This window comes from Triticum urartu, chromosome 3 (assembly GCF_003073215.2).
Source record: "Triticum urartu cultivar G1812 chromosome 3, Tu2.1, whole genome shotgun sequence".
In the NCBI taxonomy this organism is placed as follows: domain Eukaryota; kingdom Viridiplantae; phylum Streptophyta; class Magnoliopsida; order Poales; family Poaceae; genus Triticum; species Triticum urartu.
In genome coordinates this window covers 497,386,525-497,404,609 of record NC_053024.1, presented here as the reverse complement: position 1 = coordinate 497,404,609, position 18,085 = coordinate 497,386,525, and the positions used below count along the sequence as shown (strand labels likewise).

General features: G+C 46.4%; 2 protein-coding genes across 2 annotated transcripts; one reads left to right on the top strand and one right to left on the bottom strand.

Annotated features, from left to right (window-relative positions):
* Positions 1–7,328: 7,328 nt before the first annotated feature.
* Positions 7,329–8,238, top strand: LOC125544578. Its single transcript, XM_048708312.1, has 2 exons — positions 7,329–7,596; positions 7,702–8,238. Exons 1-2 carry the CDS (start codon positions 7,458–7,460, stop codon positions 7,815–7,817), a joined length of 255 nt encoding a protein of 84 aa, XP_048564269.1. The 5' UTR covers positions 7,329–7,457; the 3' UTR covers positions 7,818–8,238.
* Positions 8,239–8,399: 161 nt separating this feature from the next.
* Positions 8,400–15,516, bottom strand: LOC125544577 (tubby-like F-box protein 1). The gene is made up of 4 exons (XM_048708311.1): positions 15,067–15,516; positions 13,587–13,674; positions 12,376–12,505; positions 8,400–9,214 (listed from the first exon to the last, which is right to left on the bottom strand). Exons 1-4 carry the CDS (start codon positions 15,355–15,357, stop codon positions 8,656–8,658), a joined length of 1,068 nt encoding a protein of 355 aa, XP_048564268.1. The 5' UTR covers positions 15,358–15,516; the 3' UTR covers positions 8,400–8,655.
* Positions 15,517–18,085: the final 2,569 nt, after the last annotated feature.

Sequence of the window (18,085 nt, the reverse complement as noted above, 5' to 3'; positions counted from 1 at the left end):
ATATTGTGGCGTGCGAGGATCGAACTCGCTCCCTGCTATGCTGTCGACGAGACGGAACCAGCTGGGCTGGCTGCCCTTTGATTCCATTCAATGGGATGTGTGCTATAAAGAGGCACGGAAGAGATCCGACACAGAAGGGATATTCGGATGGATTTCTTAGAAAGAAAGACCCCATAATGGGAAGGTGCGGTAAGACCAATTATAATGGGAGTACATGTAAAGACCACATAATGGGAACGTCCACATGGATCGGTTACAGCACGCATGCAGCGTGCATATGCCCTACGCATAGCGGTATGTTTTTTTTTATCATATATATGTCTTTTTACTAATTCTAAAACAGATTAAGTGGTACTCACCATCTACCTTGGTTGGTGAGAATTTTGAATTAAGTCTTATAAACCGGAAAAGAGGGAGTACTAATTATTCGATTGATTATATTAAAACAACACCCAAACTTTTTACTAATTCTAAAATAACTACAGATTATATGATACTAATTATTCGAGTGATGATTTTAAAACAACACCCAAACTTTTTACTAATTCAAAAATAATTACAGATTAAATGATACTAATTATTCAAGTGATTATTTTAAAACAACACCCAAACAAATTCTACAAAAAAATAAAAAATCGACCGGCGAAGATTTACTACTTATTTAAAGCACAAAACAATTAGTGTTTTCTTCTATATCTATATCTATACCTATTTAAAGGGAGGTGATATTTTTGGTTTCGTCCTGCTTCGTTTGGTCCTGCTTCAATTAATTTTACGTACGCTATTTGGTTTCGTTATTTGCCACCCGTTTTGGCCAAACGGAGAAAGCCCATCTGGCGGCGCACAGAGGCCCAGGGCTGGAGAGCTGGCAAAAAATAAATTGCCGACGGGAGGGTTCGATCTCATAATCTGCGAACCGGCCATCACTGTTTGTCCAACTGACCCAGCTAAAAATATGAGAAGATTTTTTTTCTCCCGTTGCAACGCACGGGCTTTTTTGCTAGTATTAAAAATTTACTACTGTACATGCCAGCTATTAGGTTGACTTTAGATGACATAACAACTCCTTATAATCAATTGGCTATATTATTAACCATACTCTTACCGGCAAAAAAGAAAAATCCACTCGGGGTTAAACAATGGACGACCCATGCCCATGCCCCATGCGCATGCAGTGACGCAACAGAACTCCCGGCGGGTAGTATAGCACCTGGCAACTCACATCATCGCCATCCAGTCCAGTCTACAGATCCCCAGATAACGCCCGTCGAACTGATCGATTCGGCACGATCGACGCCGCACGACTTAACAATTAACCCGGCTGATCAATCAGATTGCAGAAACGGAGCTCCACCGCCGCCGCCGCCTGCCGGTGCGATGGCCATTCGCCGACGCGACGTGGTCGCCCGTTCCGTGCGATGGTGTACAGAGAATCAGGTCGCTCGCTGAGGGAAATCTTTGATCTTTCCGGCCGGTCAGCCATGAAGGCAGATTCATGTGCGCGGTGGCAGTGGCTGGGTCGGGTCGGGAGACCGAGCGTCCAAGTCGCCGGGCGGGACTCTTGACCCGGCAGCAGCAGCATATTTGACCGGGAACGAGGTGATAAGAAAATAATGAGCATGCATGACATTTTTAATTAAATTAATCCATGAATAAATAATGAGCATGACATTGACAGTATTGATAACACACTGGTTATAATCTAACAAAGCACATACTACGCATATCTTCTCAAACTCCAATAACATGAGGAAGAGAATCCCTTATAAACCACTCCAACTCTTCTTCCACTTTAAGGGTGAGACTAAACTTTCCACCACCTTATCATGCCACCTACATGGGCCCTTAGAGATCAAATCTAAAATTGTCATGTGGGCTCTAGGCTCATCTCATATTTCAACAATCCCCCACCAGATCTCAGGGGCCCAGTTTGTCCTTTGTTCCAAATGCTGTTTTGATATACCAGCATATCAGTGGAGACCGATTAAGGTTGAGCTCCACCTAGACCAAGTAGTTACACTCCTTCACAACTGAACAATGGACTATTCCTTGAATTGTCAGTTTGGCGTCAAGAAGTTTCACCACAAGTCTCACTGATACGAGGCTGCCGAAGGCCGACCCTCGGGTGGAGCATATTAGTCACACTCCTAACCTGTTCATGAGCTTGCTAGAGATCACCCCAATCTCATAGACTGTGACCAGCAGTCGGGCTCATATATGTGTGTTCCTCCAAAGATCGCTCTGTAGGATAGCATCTTGCTTATGCATATAAGCCTTGAAACACATTAAGACAGTAGTCATCCTTCCATACAGTTTCCGAGAGTATTGCATCTTCAACGGAGTGGGTTATTGAAGTTACTCTTCTTAGTTCACCACTGGCTTGTTTTCCCAGGTCCTACTTCACGGGATCTCCGATCACATAGGTCGGGTTACTACCATGGCAACTCATGTGGGTCTCATACCCATCTCCCTTGATGCGTTATCTATCACAACACGTGATAGCCCTTTAGTAAAGGGATCTGCCAGATTCTTAGCCGTTTGAATATAATCCAACGCTATCACTCCGGAGTTCCTCAATTTTCTGACAGCTTTCAATCTAATTCTTATGTGTTTGTTGGACTTCATGTTATCCTTTGAACTCTTCACCTTGACAATAACTGTTTGATTGTCACAGTTCATAAGGATGGCCGGAACCGGCTTCTCAGCCACTGGCAAGTCCATCAACAGATCTCGAAGCCATTCTGCTTCGCCACCCGATGTGTCTAATGCTGTTAATTCTGCTTCCATTGTCGATCTTGTTAAGATCGTTTGCTTGCAAGACTTTCAGGAAACAGCACCACCTCCAAGAGTAAATATATACCCAGTTGTGGCCTTCATCTCATCAGCATCAGAGATCCAATTCGCATCACTATACCCTTCAAGTACCGACGGGTATCCGGTATAGTGAAATTCATAGTTCATAGTACCTTTCAGATAGCGCATAACTCTCTCAAGAGCATGCCAATGTACATCACCCGGTTTGGAAACAAATCGGCTCAGTTTGCTAATAGCAAATGCGATGTCAGGCCTCGTTGCGCTCGCTAGATACTGTAGTGAACCAACAATCTGAGAGTATCTCAATTGATCTATAGCTGTGCCTTTAGACTTTCGAATCAGCACACTAGAATCATATGGTGTTTGAGATGGTTTGCAGTCTGAATATCCAAAACGACTCAACACCTTCTCAACATAATGGAATTGCAAAAGTGTAATCCCACCCTCATCATCTCTCAATAGCTTGATGTTCAAGATAACATCAGCCACTCCAAGGTCCTTCATCTCAAAGTTCTGAGATAGGAAAGACTTAACCTCCTCGATCAACTTGAGATTAGTCCCAAATATCAATATGTCATCAGCATGCAAACACAGTATAACTCCTTCGCCCCCACCATAGCGATAGTATACACATTTGTCAGCCTCATTAACAACAAAGCCAACAGATGTCAACGTTTCATTAAACTTGTCATGCCATTGCTTAGGCGCTTGTCTTAGGCCATACAAAGATTTCACCAACTTACACACCTTTCCTTCCTGACCATCCATCACAAAGCCATCAGGCTGTTGCATATAGATTTTCTCCTTTAGCTCTCCGTTCAGGAAAGCCGTCTTAACATCCATCTGATGAATGAGAAGACCATGCGAGGCCGCCAACGAGAGTAATACTCGAATGGTGGTCAGTCTGGCCACAGGTGAATAAGTGTCGAAAAAATCTTCTTCTTCTTTTTGGGCGTAGCCCTTGGCCACAAGCCTAGCCTTGTACTTTTCTATCGTACCATCGGGCCTAAGCTTTTTCTTGAACACCCACTTGCATCCCAATGGTTTGCAACCATAAGGACGTTCAGTAAGCTCCCAAGTCCCGTTAGCCATGATGGAATCCATCTCGCTACGGACCGCATCATTCCAGTAGTCAGCTTCTGGAGATGCATACGCTTCTGAAATAGAAGTGGGATTATCCTCCACGAGGTATATGAAGAAATCATCACCAACGGTCTTTACAGTCCTTTGTCTCTTGCCCCTACCAAGGGATTCCTCATTATCCTCCTCAGGATTTTCATCATGTGTTTGATTATAATATTCCATCGGAATGGCAGGTTCAGGAGTCTCTTCAGATTCCTGTCTAGAAGTGCTTTGTACATCTCTCATGAGAAAAATGTCCTCAAAGAATGTAGCATCTTTAGACTCCATAATTATACCAACTTTCATGTCAGGTACCTCAGATTTCGCTACTAGAAATCTATAGCCAACATTATTCATAGCGTAGCCCAAATTAACACAGTCCACAGTCTTTGGTCCAAGCTTACGCTTTTTGGGGATCGGCACATTAACTTTCGCCAAGCAGCCCCAGGTACGTAAGTACGAGAATGTTGTCCTTCTCTTGGTCCACTTCTCGTAAGGAGTGATCTCGTTATCCTTTGTCGGAACTTTATCCAGGACATGACATGATGTCATTATAGCCTCCCCCCACCATGCCTTGGATAAACCCGGCGTATCTAACATGACGTTAACCAAATCAGTTAGAGTACGGTTTTTCCGCTCGGCAACCCCGTTTGACTGGGGTGAGTAAGGAGGCGTCCTCTCGTGAATAATGTCGTGTTCCGCACAAAAGGCATCAAACTCTTTCGAGAAGTACTCTCCACCACGATCTGACCGGACTCGTTTAATTTTCTTTTCAAGTTGATTCTCAACTTCTGCCTTATAGATTTTGAAGTAGTGTAGAGCCTCATCTTTAGTATTTAACAGATACACATAGCAATATCTAGTGGAATCATCTATCAAAGTCATGAAATATTTCTTTCCATCTTTAGTCAACACACCATTCATCTCATAAAGATCAGAATGTATGAGTTCCAGTGGCGCCAAGTGTCTCTCCTCTGCTGCCTTGTGAGGCTTGCGAGGTTGCTTAGATTGCACACACGAATGACACTTAGAACCTTTGGCTAAAGTGAAACTCGGGATTAAATTCGATTTTGCTAGCCGCGTCATAACACCGAAATTAATGTGACAAAGACGTGAATGCCATACTTCAGATTCATTAACACTCAAATGAATATTGTTCACGACTTTATTACATAGATCTGCAAGAGAAAGGCGGAACATGCCTCCGCATTCATAACCCTTTTCAACAAATAGTCCATATTTCGTAACAACTAATTTATTAGACTCGAATACCAACTTAAACCCTTCTCTACATAGAAGGGAGCCACTAACGAGGTTCTTCTTGATGGCGGGGACATGCTGCACGTTCTTCAGCTGCACGATCCTTCCCGAAGTAAACTTCAGATCGACCGTGCCAACACCAAGAACAGAAGCACTCGCGCCATTCCCCATCAGTACGGACCCGTGACCTGTGGCCTGGTAAGAAGAAAACAATGAAATGTCAGCACACACATGAACACCTGCACCTGTGTCGACCCACCAATCGGTGGACGGCCAAACTGAGAATACAACAAATAAATTACCGTACCCAGATGCATCACTCTCATTGTTGCTCACAATTATATTGACAGACTTGGAGTCCTGCCCTTGCTTCTTATACTTGTTTGGGCACTTGTTGGCCCAATGTTCAAGCGAACCACAAGTAAAATAGTCCTCATCCTTCTTGTTCTTCTTGAAGGTCTTCTTACCCTTCTTCTTAAAGTCGGCACTCTGTTGGACACCGTTCTTTCCCTTGAACTTGTGGGAATTGGAGTTCTTCTGATGCACCATGTTGGTCACAGAAGTTCCTTCGACCCCTTTTCCGTGCGAGTCCTTTGCCTTTGAATTCTGCTCAACACTCAGATGGCCAATGACATCCTCCACGGAGAATTCACGTCTCTGATGTTTCAGAGTGGTGGCAAAGTTCCTCCAGGAATTGGGAAGCTTAGCGATTATGCAGCCCGCGACAAACTTGCCCGGTAACTCGCACTTAAGAAGCTCAAGCTCCTTAACAATGCATATTATCTCATGAGTCTGCTCCAATACAGGACGGTTTTCAACCATCTTGTAATCATGGAACTGCTCTATAATATACATCTTGCTCCCTGCATCGGCAGCCCCGAACTTAGATTCGAACGCCTCCCACAAGTCCTTGGCATACCGCACATGCAAATATGCATCAACCAGCTTATCTCCAATCACGCTCAGAACTGCCCCGAGGAACACGACAGTGGCCTCCTTGAACGCCTTCTCCTGATCAGGAGCGATCGTTCCTGTGGGGGTCACACCGGCGACCCAGAACACGTTCATAACAGTGAGCCATAAGGTGGTTTTAGTCTGCCAACGCTTAAAGTACGTCCCTGTAAACGGCGACGGTTTCAGTGCAGCAGCAAAACCAGAATTCGAAAAACTCCTACACAGATTAGGTTTTTGGATTGATAAGAAAATAGGCAGTTTTTCAATTAAATTAATCCATGAATAAATCATGAGCATGACATTGACAGTATTGATAACACACTGGTTACGATCTAACAGAGCACGTACTACGCATATAGTAGAAACATCTACACATATCGCTAGTACTGCTACAACAGAAAGAAACATGAGAGGGATAAACGATGTATACCCTCCAATCGGCCATGCGGCGGCGGTGGCGGCGGCAATAGCCGCGACATCCTCGGCGGCCTTCTTGTCGGCCTCGGCCTTCTCAGCGGCGGCACGGTCGGTGTCGGTCGACATGGTGATGACGAAGGTGATGTGGACGTAGATGAACAGAAGCGAGCAGTCGCGTAGTCGCTACCCAAAAACCTAATCGCCCCTCTCCTGTACAGGATCCGGAGAGGCGGGGTTTCGAAGGCCTGCTCTCCCGTCAACCGTGTACGCGGTGAACGGGACGGAGTCGCTGGCGGCAGCAGTAGCAGAGGAACGACGCGGGCGTGGAGGCGGAGATGCGTTCTGTTTCGTGGCGGTTAGGGCGTTCCTGACCGGCAAAAAGAAACACATAGGAGTGAGTTCAGCTCGGCTCAATCCCACAACCCCCGGCCCGACCCGGCGTGTCGTGACGAGGCGTGGTGTGGCGTGACAAGGAGGAGTGTGCAAGGGCCTCATCTCTTCTCAAACTTCAATAGCATGAGGAAGAGAATCCTTTATAAACCACTCTAACTCTCCTTTCATTTCCGGGGTGGGACTAAACTTCCCACCACTTTATCATGCCACCTACATGGGCCCTTAGAGATCAAATCTGAAATTATCATATGGGCTCTAGCCCATCTCATATTTCAACACGAGGAACCCGGCCCGAGCTCCATGAATCATCGTCGCGGTGACCTCTCCGCCAAGGCAAGGCGGCCCCTCCCCCAAGTCTCCCCGCGCGAATAAAAGGCCGGCCGGTCGGTCGGCTTCCAGCAGTCAGGCGCGTCTCTTCCAACCAGTCACAACTCGCCACTGCACCAATAAGCCGGCCGGTCCGTGCGATCCAAGAGTATCAGACTGTATACGTAGCCATGCTCGGGAGGAGAAACAATGGGTCGCCGACGACGTCGAAGGCCCGAGCAGACGGCGCGGGCCTCGCCGGCGCCAGCACCGTCATCGCCGACGGCGGGCAGGCGGAGGTGGCCGCGTCGCAGTTCGTCGTGCAGCTAGGTGAACACCAATCGCCTCCTCGATCGATCTAACATGTCTAGCACTGTATAGTATAGGTGCACGAAATCGTTGACTGTATACGAAATTACGAAATCCGGTATGCAGATGAGGCGGCCCGGGAGAGGCTGGAGCGCATGAACCGGAGGCTGAGGCTGCTGGAGCAGCAGATGGAGATGCTGGAGGCGGAGGTCGGGAGGGCCAGCAGCACCGCCGACGACTAGGAGTATACCGGCGCTGCCCCTCGTCGGAGAGACCATAGCTAGAAGTAGAAGCCTTCCTTTCCTTCTTTTCCCTTCTCAGCTTCTCGCTCATGGAAGAACACGCACGCACGGTGATAGTATCATGCGCGCTTGTTAGGCCTTCCTTTTCTTGTGGTGATGAAAGAACATGGCTGTGACTATGGCTATAGTGAATCACGGTTGTATTCCTGAAGCCTTTTGCCACATTTTGGGAGTGAGACGGACCTTCGATCCCTGCTTGGTTTGACTCTCAGGCTCGTTACGGAAAAGTATGACGATGGGCTCATCCTGTCGCTTTCGTCTCCGGTGGAAAATGGCTGCCGTTCCAAGCATGCATGATGGATCTCTGAATTGTCGCTTGCTGTACGATCTTCCTACAGCAAAGTTGGTGTTGATGGAGACAGGATTAAACTCCCCGTTTAGGGCGGACTGTATCAGATCATCTGTACAGCTACCCCAACACCTTACTTAAATTAAAGACTTCATACCAGATTTCCCCTTCATCTTTCTCCTCAGCTGACGTGCAGGTAGGAGAAAGTCCCACTTCACCACAACACTATGTACTTACATTAGAACCCTGGGTTTTCACTTCAGTTTTGGGTGAAACTTTATACAGCACAATTCCCTTGTTGGAACTAAATACATTCACCGAACCATACATTTTTCTTGTATACATGCTCATGATACAAACATATAGCACATCGACATCAAACTAAAAAAAAAGGAAGAAAACGCCGAATTACCGAGACGCAACAAGACTCGTGGAATGCATCCACTGCGACAACCAAAGCGGTGATACTGCGAGCATCACCATATCGCTCTATTCACAAGCCAGCTTGGTGCCAAAGCTGCTGAGGCTGATGGCAAAGGCCTGAAATGCCGACAGTGGCTGCCGATAATCCATCGTGAAGATGTCGTCATCGACCTTACCAAATTGCAGCAGCACCGTCTCCTCATCCCTGGAGCCAGCAGGGTCATTGGGGTCAGCGGCAACGGACAGCTGGAAATTCTTGACGGACGCAACTGTTACCCGCCCATGGAAGTTCAAGCACCAGCACTGCAGGTGCTCGTGCCAGCGGGGAGCTTTGTTTCTTAAAACCGTGGTGCCCATGGGCTTCCGGAACTTTGTCTTGAGGGCGTTTTCCCAGGTCTCTTGAGGTGAAGCGCACTCGAGTGCACAATACATCCTCCTGGGGCCTCTGGATTTGAGCAGGTTGTATTTGTATGAAAGCTGCCCGACTTCATAGTTGCCCGCCGATACTTGGGGGCTTATTCTTCTACTTCCGAAACGCCGACTAGATCGACTACTTGATGCTTTAGCGCCATCATGTGGTGGCTTGCTATCATATACTTTGAAGTTTGTTCCCCAAAAATCAGATCTACAGGTTACAGAAGAAGCACAATTATATCACCGAGTAAAAGAATCAAATACATATAATTAGTAATCCAAATTTTCAGTAATGCAAACAGAAACCAAACATAGGGATAGGGAGGTGACATAACCTAAACTAGGACACTGAAATGGTGAAATCAAATTCCAAAAAGTTGGTAAAGTAATCGCCTCAACACTTCAGCAGCCAGTTGCGAGGACACATGATGATTATTTTTCAGAATAAAAATACCAATAGGTGCGGACCATACTGAAGATACTTAGTAATAACAATAGTTACTCCCTACATCATGTCAGTCTGAATATACTTTTGTTCGTACTACTATAACTGCCCCACTTTCTAGGAAGAGTTCATCTTGATCGGAGTAATATTTAATTATCACCCATTCACCCGTGTTTGGCCAAAGCCTAATGCCAGTAACCAAACGTATTTTAAGACAGCTGATCATGGATCACAAGGCCAACCCATGTACGTGTCTCTGATGACTACTTTTACGCACATGAGGCATGGCTGGGAGTCTTGGTCTTGATTGGGCTGGCACAAAGAGGAAGTAGACATGCACGAGGACAGGTTGGAGACAGAGCAGGCGGCAACATGTCGAAGAGAGAAAGAGGAAAATAAATTTTGGGGAAGCACTCTTCCTCCACCTCCAGCACGTGGGGGAAGATGAACAGGAAAAGGGACTAATCTGATTTGGTTTTTCTACATGGAGGTGGCAGGTGAGAGAAGAGATAGATACCACATAGGAGAAATTTCCTTCAGGGTATGTTTGGTTTAAGCCAAAGCTCACCGACACCAAACATTTGGCTAGCCAAAGGTTTTGCTTACCCATGGTTGGGCGGCTTGGGCCAATGTTGGCAAGAAAAATAAACTGAGAGGGCAATGGGGAATGGCCATGCAAAAATATCGGAAACCATCCAAACAAGGACCAAAAAATTGGTAGGTTAGGTTTTGGACACAAACCATGAAACCACACATACCCTCAAATCAGTGACATTGCCGCAATATACAATACCGCCTTCAAACCTCGCTTCAGGGGGCTAAGTAAAACACAGACTTGAGAGGTTTATAGAAAAACACGATACTTGAGATCAGTAAAATGGACTTTTCCCTTAATGATAATATAAAAGAGAGATAGAATAAAAAGAGATCCTCAGGACCCAGAAAATAAATTTTAAAGGACCATAAGAAACAGCAAATGTGAAGCAATCATAAAAGTGGAATAGCTTGCACACTCCCAAAAGGGCAAAGATCAAAAGTTTAGAGTCTCAAGACACAGTGTAAATACTTCAGCAGACCATCACAAAATTTCAAGGATGCAGTGGGTTTCATGTGACAAAGGGATGAATAAGGCACCTTAGGCATGCCGCCAGGTCAAAAGGTTTGCTTTGCATTATTGTAAACGATGCATCTTTGACCTCTGAATCATATTACTAGCATTCAAACTCAATGGAGAAGATACAGAGTGAAGAAGTGGTACTAACTCCAAGTTTGAAACTCTGTAGTACTACATTATCTAATGGTTGGATTGACTGCTCTGACGAGCGATCCTCCTCCCCCGCAACGGGAGAGAGCTCTGCCGCCGCCGCCGCCTGATCTCCTGCCTCCGGCCACCTCCTTCACAACAGAGACTAGATCCGAAACCCTCTCCTCACCCTCTCTCCATCCATCCCGGAGTCTAGCGCTCTCGGGCGACTTGGGGGCGACCTCCCTCGCCGCCGCATGAGGTTGGCGCCGGGCAAGCCCGTGGCGCAGCCGGGGACTACGGCAGCGGGGCCCTTGCTGCTTCGCCTTGCGCTGGAGAGTGATTGGATCTGGGACGGCGGCCCTTCCGGCGAGGCCCCTCCGTGCTACGGCGAGCGGCGGGGCTGGCATGGTGCCGGTGGTCTGGTCGGACGGCCGACGGATCTTCCGTGGACCAGGGCCTGGCGTGGCTGCTCTAGCGGCCGGCGCCGCCTGATCTGGCCGCTGTCCTCCGGCCCTGATCGGTGTGCTTCTCTCTTGCGGGGTCCTGGCAGTGCCGGCGCGGCTTGCCGGGACCCTGGCCGGTGGCCGCTGGTGAAGCTGGTGGAGGAGAACCAGATTGGGGGAAACCCCTTGGTCGGCCCCGGTCGGCCGCACCGAGGACGACGCTCAAGGGTGCCGCTTTTCTTCTTGGAGACGTCGATTTATGTCTGCTCCTCTACTTCCCCCCTACCCGCCTCTCAGGTGAAAACCCTCTCTGGTGGGCGGCAGCGGCGTCCTTGACGTCGTGACCTTCCCGAAGCCGTCGCCTTGAGGGCTGAGTGGTGGTGGGCACTGTGTGAGTCCTTGACGGTTGCTGGTGATGGGCATTGCTTCAGGGGAAACCCTAGGATCTGGTCTTCCAGATCGGACGATGGCGGTACTACGGTGCCGTTTCTCTCTTGGGAGCATTGTTTGTGGAGTAGCGCTGGATGGCAGAGGCAGGAGGTGGAGCGGCTTCGTCTTGCACGGAGCTTTGGTGGAGCTGTCAAGTCATGCCTGGCCGACAGGTGCTACGCTGAGTCATGCCTGGTTGGCAGGTGCTACGCACGACAGTCTTCCAGAGTCTTCGCGTCTGAACGGATGAGCGCAGGGCGGTGGCGCCGTTGGGCGCCGTGGTGGCGTCAACGGATGTCCGGACTAGCAAGGATAATGCGGATCTCTCTCCTAAATGGGTTAGTGGTCCGATGATGATGGCGGCTTCTAAAGCGTGTGCATCTGGTGTGCGCTTTAGGTCTGCTGCATCGGATGTTGGTCCCGATACGTTATGTGGATGGATTGGTGACAACACCGGTTTTAGATATGGGGAGTGAGAGCACTCCACATTATCGGGTTTGTAGGTGTGAGTGGTGGTTTCGGGTGGATTGATGTGCGTTTTTGTCAGACCTTTGTGGAATAATTAATAAAGAAGGCTGCATGCATCGATTGATGCAGAGGCCGGTGGTTTATCCTCCTTTTCCACAAAAAAAAACATTCTCTAATGGGTTTTATAGCGCTGAGGACCTAAGTGTGTTCCATAAATCAAAACCCACTTTTGTGTTCCATATTTGCACCAAATATATTACTTCATCCAATTTAAACACTTAGCAGGATACATAAAAATAGCATGGCAGGTTAATGTAAGTGCAGCCATGTAGAATTCTCACCTCAGTTTCCCCATATATGCATTGCTCCCTTGTGACAAGTCGTCAGCATCAAGGGATATAATGTACTCGGTATGGGGGCCACGCCTAAACCTTCTTGCGGCCATGAGAAACTTCCCTTTATCTACAGTAGCTGTCAGACGCAGACAATATGTATATTAAACTATATCATCAGGCACATTTTATAGTGACAATGGTTAAATGACATTACGAACAGTATAACAAATTGTAAGGGACATCACATGGTAACTGGTAGAACCATAGAATATCCATTTAAGGCAAACTAATGATAGCATATAGCCACACAACACACTTCATCCTTGAGCAGATGAGAGTAAGGAACTGGTTGAGAAAATTGGTGCTCTATAAATACATGAACATGTACATTCTACTGCCTATGCACCTGAGTGTTACAGGTAGTAACAAAGATCAAGTGGGATATTCCAAGTAATATTACTGCCACTAATCTCGTAAAACTATCCAAGCTCCGAAAGACCGGAGGAAAATCTTGAGATTTAGATTCTAGCTCCAAAAGATGCTCAAGTCCTAGGGATGACTGAACGAAACCCTTTGAATTGAACTTTTGAATAACCAATCCAAATAATGAGCAGCACCGTCCATTATTTTTTTATTTGAAAACTTAGGGTTATTCCAACACACAGCAACAATTTTAGTCCAGAATTCAGTGGATTTCTGCAGGTTCAATTTTATTAGCCAGTTCACACATGTCTCCTGACGATCCCAGTTTAATTGCAATAATGCATACAGATGCAAATTACTGCTTTGCCATGAAAACCTAACATAGATGCATTTGAGTTGGTTTGATTACTAGTTGAGTGCCAGGAAGCAATATGTATGAGACGAGACTACACAAGCAAAAACAATGCAGATGCAAAATAATGATAACTGAAAAGTCAGAATTGACTAGAAGAAACAAGTGGGCACGCTTCCAATTAAAGCCTTATTGAGTGAGATCCAAAAGGAGGCAGCATAATAATCCAAGAAAAAGAATGCCATCTGCCTCGTTTTTAGATGAAAAAAAAAGAAGCTTCAGTCTCTTAGACCAAGCTTCTTATAAGCTAAGGTTTTCGGCTAAACCATTGCTAACTCTTCAATATATTTCTTGCTGAAAGTGTCCCTGGTCCACAAGCCCAAATGTATACGCAACATAAAATAAATATGAGAAAATCAAGGCACCCATCAGATAAACTTACCAGTTGTCAAGCCAAGGTAGAGGTAGAACGTAGAGTTCTTCTTATTCCGCTTGATAAAACACTGCATTGGGAACTCCCTTGGCCCTGGCTGTTTGACAACATGTTGTAAGATTAGGCATACAGATGCTGCATAAGAAAACTCTGCACTAAGTCCCAAGTAAAGAAAAATTAATCCCTCGGAAAACTAGCTTCAGTAGACACGTATGAAAACTACAGGTACATTTGGTTTTAGCCTAGCTTGGCCGTATCAAATAATTGGCTAGCCAAATTTTTGGTGGAGTTTTTTCCAGCCCATAAATTGGCAAACATTGGCTAGAAAAGTGATCTAGAATGGACAGAGAAGCATTGGCATGACAAAAGCCATCCAAACATAGACCGAATTTTTAGCGATGACCAAATTATTGGTAGGGTAGGTTTTGGCCACCATCCAAACACGCCCTATGCTACTCGAAATAGGCAAGACAGAATTTCTGATTTTGGAAGCCTTGCCATTAAAAACCCAATTAATCGAGTCTCTCTTTGCAGGGGCATGACAAAAATATGCAAGCCAAATTTTCTGATCGTCAACACACCAACAGGTCAACCTTAATTGAAACCACCCACCGAAATACACCAAATTTAGTATCCCCAGAACTAAGAATGAGAGCGCGGGTGTACTTTATACACGCACACTTCTTTGGTATGGCATACAGCTTAACCAGGCTGCGGCACGCCGCATGCAGCAGCACCCCACTTTCATGTGATGTCATGGTGTGCTCCATCGACACAGTACGCAAACCGCTGCATGGCTGATCAGACGGTGTGGTGCCCTTCGCACCATAAGATCAGCGAGAATAGGGTTATGGCACTTTTATCTAAAATGGTACTCCCTCCGTTCACAAGTATAAGATGTTTTAGATATTTCAATATGGACTACATGAGGACTGAAATGAGTGAACAAACACACTAAAACGCGTCTATATACATCCAATTCACAAAAAGTTAAAACATCTTATATTTGTGAACGGAGGGAGTACAAGAACGATTAAGGACCTCATTGATTGGCGGGAGACTATCCCATTTCCTGCAGGAACTGAATTGTTCCCTGTGAATTCACGTGAGTCTATCCCATTTCCGTAATCCGATGCCCTACCTCAACAGTGACTTCACGTGAATCTATCCCATTTCCAAATCGCGCAAACAAGCAACGTTATTAGCATCTATGGAAAGAACTAATGGACCTGATGTATAGGCAGGGGTGAAATTTGTCGCTCAAGCTTCACACGGAAGTCAAAAGTGCCGCAATCGGATGCCCTATCTCAACGGAGAGGAACCTTGGAAAAATTTACGGATCGAAAGGGGGGAAATCGCATCATAAGTTCCTCCTTAAAAACTTAAGTTTGGAATGGGGATTTCCACAGCCCTGCACCACCGCACACCGAACCGGAAGCAGAGACCCCTACCAATCTACGGGTATGAGGGCACAAGCTCCCGTTCTCACCTGCTTGAGCGAGGACGGGAAGGTGATCTTTCCGGACACCGCGGGCGGCCGCACGACGGCGACGGCGGCGTCGCGCCAGCGGCGGCAGACGCAGGCGCAGGAGACGACGTCCTTGCGGGCCGGCCAGCGCTCGCCGCCGGACGCCTCGACGCGGCGCACCACCTCCGCGAGGAGCTCCGGCAGCAGGCGCGCCCACCTCTCCTCCTGCTCCTCCGGCTGCCCGTCCTCCTTCTCCTCCCCCGTCTCCGCCACCTCCGAGACCTCGGCCGCCGCCGGCTCCTCCCGAGGCATATCTTCCGCCCGCCCACCACTGTACTGCCTCCCCACTAGGTCGCGGGGCTCTTTCGTCGGTCTTGGTTTTTCTGCTTTTCTTTCTTCCAACTGTAATCAAAACCGCGTTGGGCGATGGGGAGAAGATGATGGAGTACTTGTCTGGAAAAGTGGATCTAGCGGGCGGACAGGTACTGTGACCACTCATCAATGTGGTGCGTGGCCTTTCTTTCATTTCTTTCCTTTTCCGTATTATCACAGTGGTGAAACAACCACACACACACACTTTCATCACCGTGCAAGTTGTTTTTTTTTCTTAAGGCCACGTCATCAACATATGCGACCAACGTTTGGAGGTGGGTGCGTGCTATGTGTCGACCGGCTGATTTCCTGAGAAAGTCGGTCAGTTCGATGTCTGCCCGATGCATTATGTGTGAGCCGTTGGATTCACTTTATCAGGTTACCGTGGCAGCCCCGTCCCTTCTTAATTGTTAGCGCTGCCCTGTAACATGGTTGTCGCAGTGATCGCACGTCCCTTCTCAGTTGTTCGATTTGTCTCACGTAAGAAGCAAAGGTAGAAAGAGACTCAGACTCACGTGGAGCATAGGCCTCTTCCCCTGCATTATCGATCTTGCACTCGTCGCCCTGCAACACGGTCATCGTTGCAGTGGTTGCACGTCCCTTCTCAGTCGTTCACAACATGGTCGATGTTGCGCTTGTCACCCTAGTCATTGCTGCAGTGGTCGCGACACATGATCATCGTCATTGCAGCACCAACACTATTGTCATAACACAACATGGCATTATCATCACCGTGCATCGTCGCCTCTACAACGATGAGGCCTTGCAGCAGTCGATGGCGCCCTCTCATCAGTCGTCGTCATGCAATGTCACGCAACACCGCCTCCCGTCTAGCAACGGTGGTCGCTGACCTTTTGAAGCAATAGCACGTGCCATGGGAGCCCGACGAGGAACAATAGATGAGGAAAGGAAGAATAAATGTTTGCTACTCTTGATACTTCTACTCTAATATAGTGTTTCTTTTTTTCTTAACCCTATATATTGTTTTTTAGAGTCTTCTAGCTATGAGTAGAATGGTGAATCTTAAGTAATATTCTCTATAGTGTTCTAACTATAAGTAGAAGTGAGATGTGAAGACTTTCCAAAGCTCTATAAATAGAGATCATCACCTCTAGTTTTGAACCAGACTATGTAGCCCCACTATACATATAATTGAACTTGGTGTTCTTATATGAGATCTTGGAGTAGATATTGTCCCTAGGAGTTTTGAATTGAACTCTTGCGGCCATATCGACCTATATTCACGTCTAGAGCGATATCTAGCGCAACATGTTGAAGTAGTTCCTTCAACACTTGTGATGTACACTTTGTAGCAGCAATGTGGAGTTGTTCGTCCACAACCTTGTGCTGCTTCAGGTGGTACCAAAGTCACGTTGATCCATACTAGTTCTTGATTTTCTCTTTGAGAGTGGAGCTGCAGCAGGCAATGGAGCAATTGGCAGATGGATGTTACAGAACAACAAATCAAAGCACTACATGAAGATCTTAATCAGAGATTTGATTAACTCGTTGAGATGATAATAAAGAGTGTTCCCCCTACTACGAATGAAGAAGTTTCGTCAAAAGAGCCTGTTTCAAGAAAAGAAAACGAAGTTGTTCAACATGGAAGAAGGGTAGGTGATCTTGGAGCAAGCCTATCACAACAATGCGGTTCAACGTACTTTAAGAAGGCTAATTTGTGTTGAAACTTTTGAAGATGAAGAATATGATGATTCCCTTGAAGAACCCAATCTCTATGCATATCAGAAAGTACCCAATCCTACATATGCAAGGGATACATACAAGGTGAAAGCTGATATCCCAACTTTAAATGAAAATGTTGATATTGAAAGGTGCCTTGATTGGTTATATGAAGTGTGGACTTTTTTGAGGTCATGGAGATTCCAGAAGATCGTAGAATTCCTTTGGTAGCATACAAGCTTAACGGAGGAACTGGTGCATGATGGGATCACCTTCAAGAAGAATGCATGCTGAGAGGAGAACCTTGTGTGAATGGCGACAAATGAAGAGTCTTTTGAAAGAGAGTTTTGTTTCTGTTGGTTACAACCAGATCCTATTTATCCCATTTCAAAATTGTGCTTAAGGGAATAGAACGGTTTTAGATCACACGAAGGGGTTTCTAAGGCTACAAGCGGGGCGCAACCTTGCAAAAATGATGATCAACAAGTTGCAAGGTACATCAATGGTCTCAATGATGTCATTCAAGATCGACTGATGATGCAACAAATCTGGTCCATTGATCAAGCACAAGCTCTGTCCTTAAGGGCCGAGAGGTTTGTGAGGAAAATAAAGACAACTAAGACTCCATACCCTCATATCAAAGGCTCGTCTAGGAGTCATACTAATAGAGTGGGAGAAAAGACTGCTTCACTAAAGACAAAACGACCCACCCCAAAGCAAACTAGAGGCAAGGGAAAGGAAAACGAAGGCCCAAAATGTTATAAATATGGCGAAGAGATATACATATCCATCGGTTGCCCATTGAGCAAATTGTTGACACAACTATCCATGACAATGAAGATAATGAGAAAGAATATGAATGCCATAGCTTGAAACTGCAATGGCAATGTATGCCTATTAGTGATTGATAGTTGTAGATGAGAGTATATTATCACCCATAATTTGATGAACCATTTAAAGATTGAAACTCATGATCATACAAATCCCT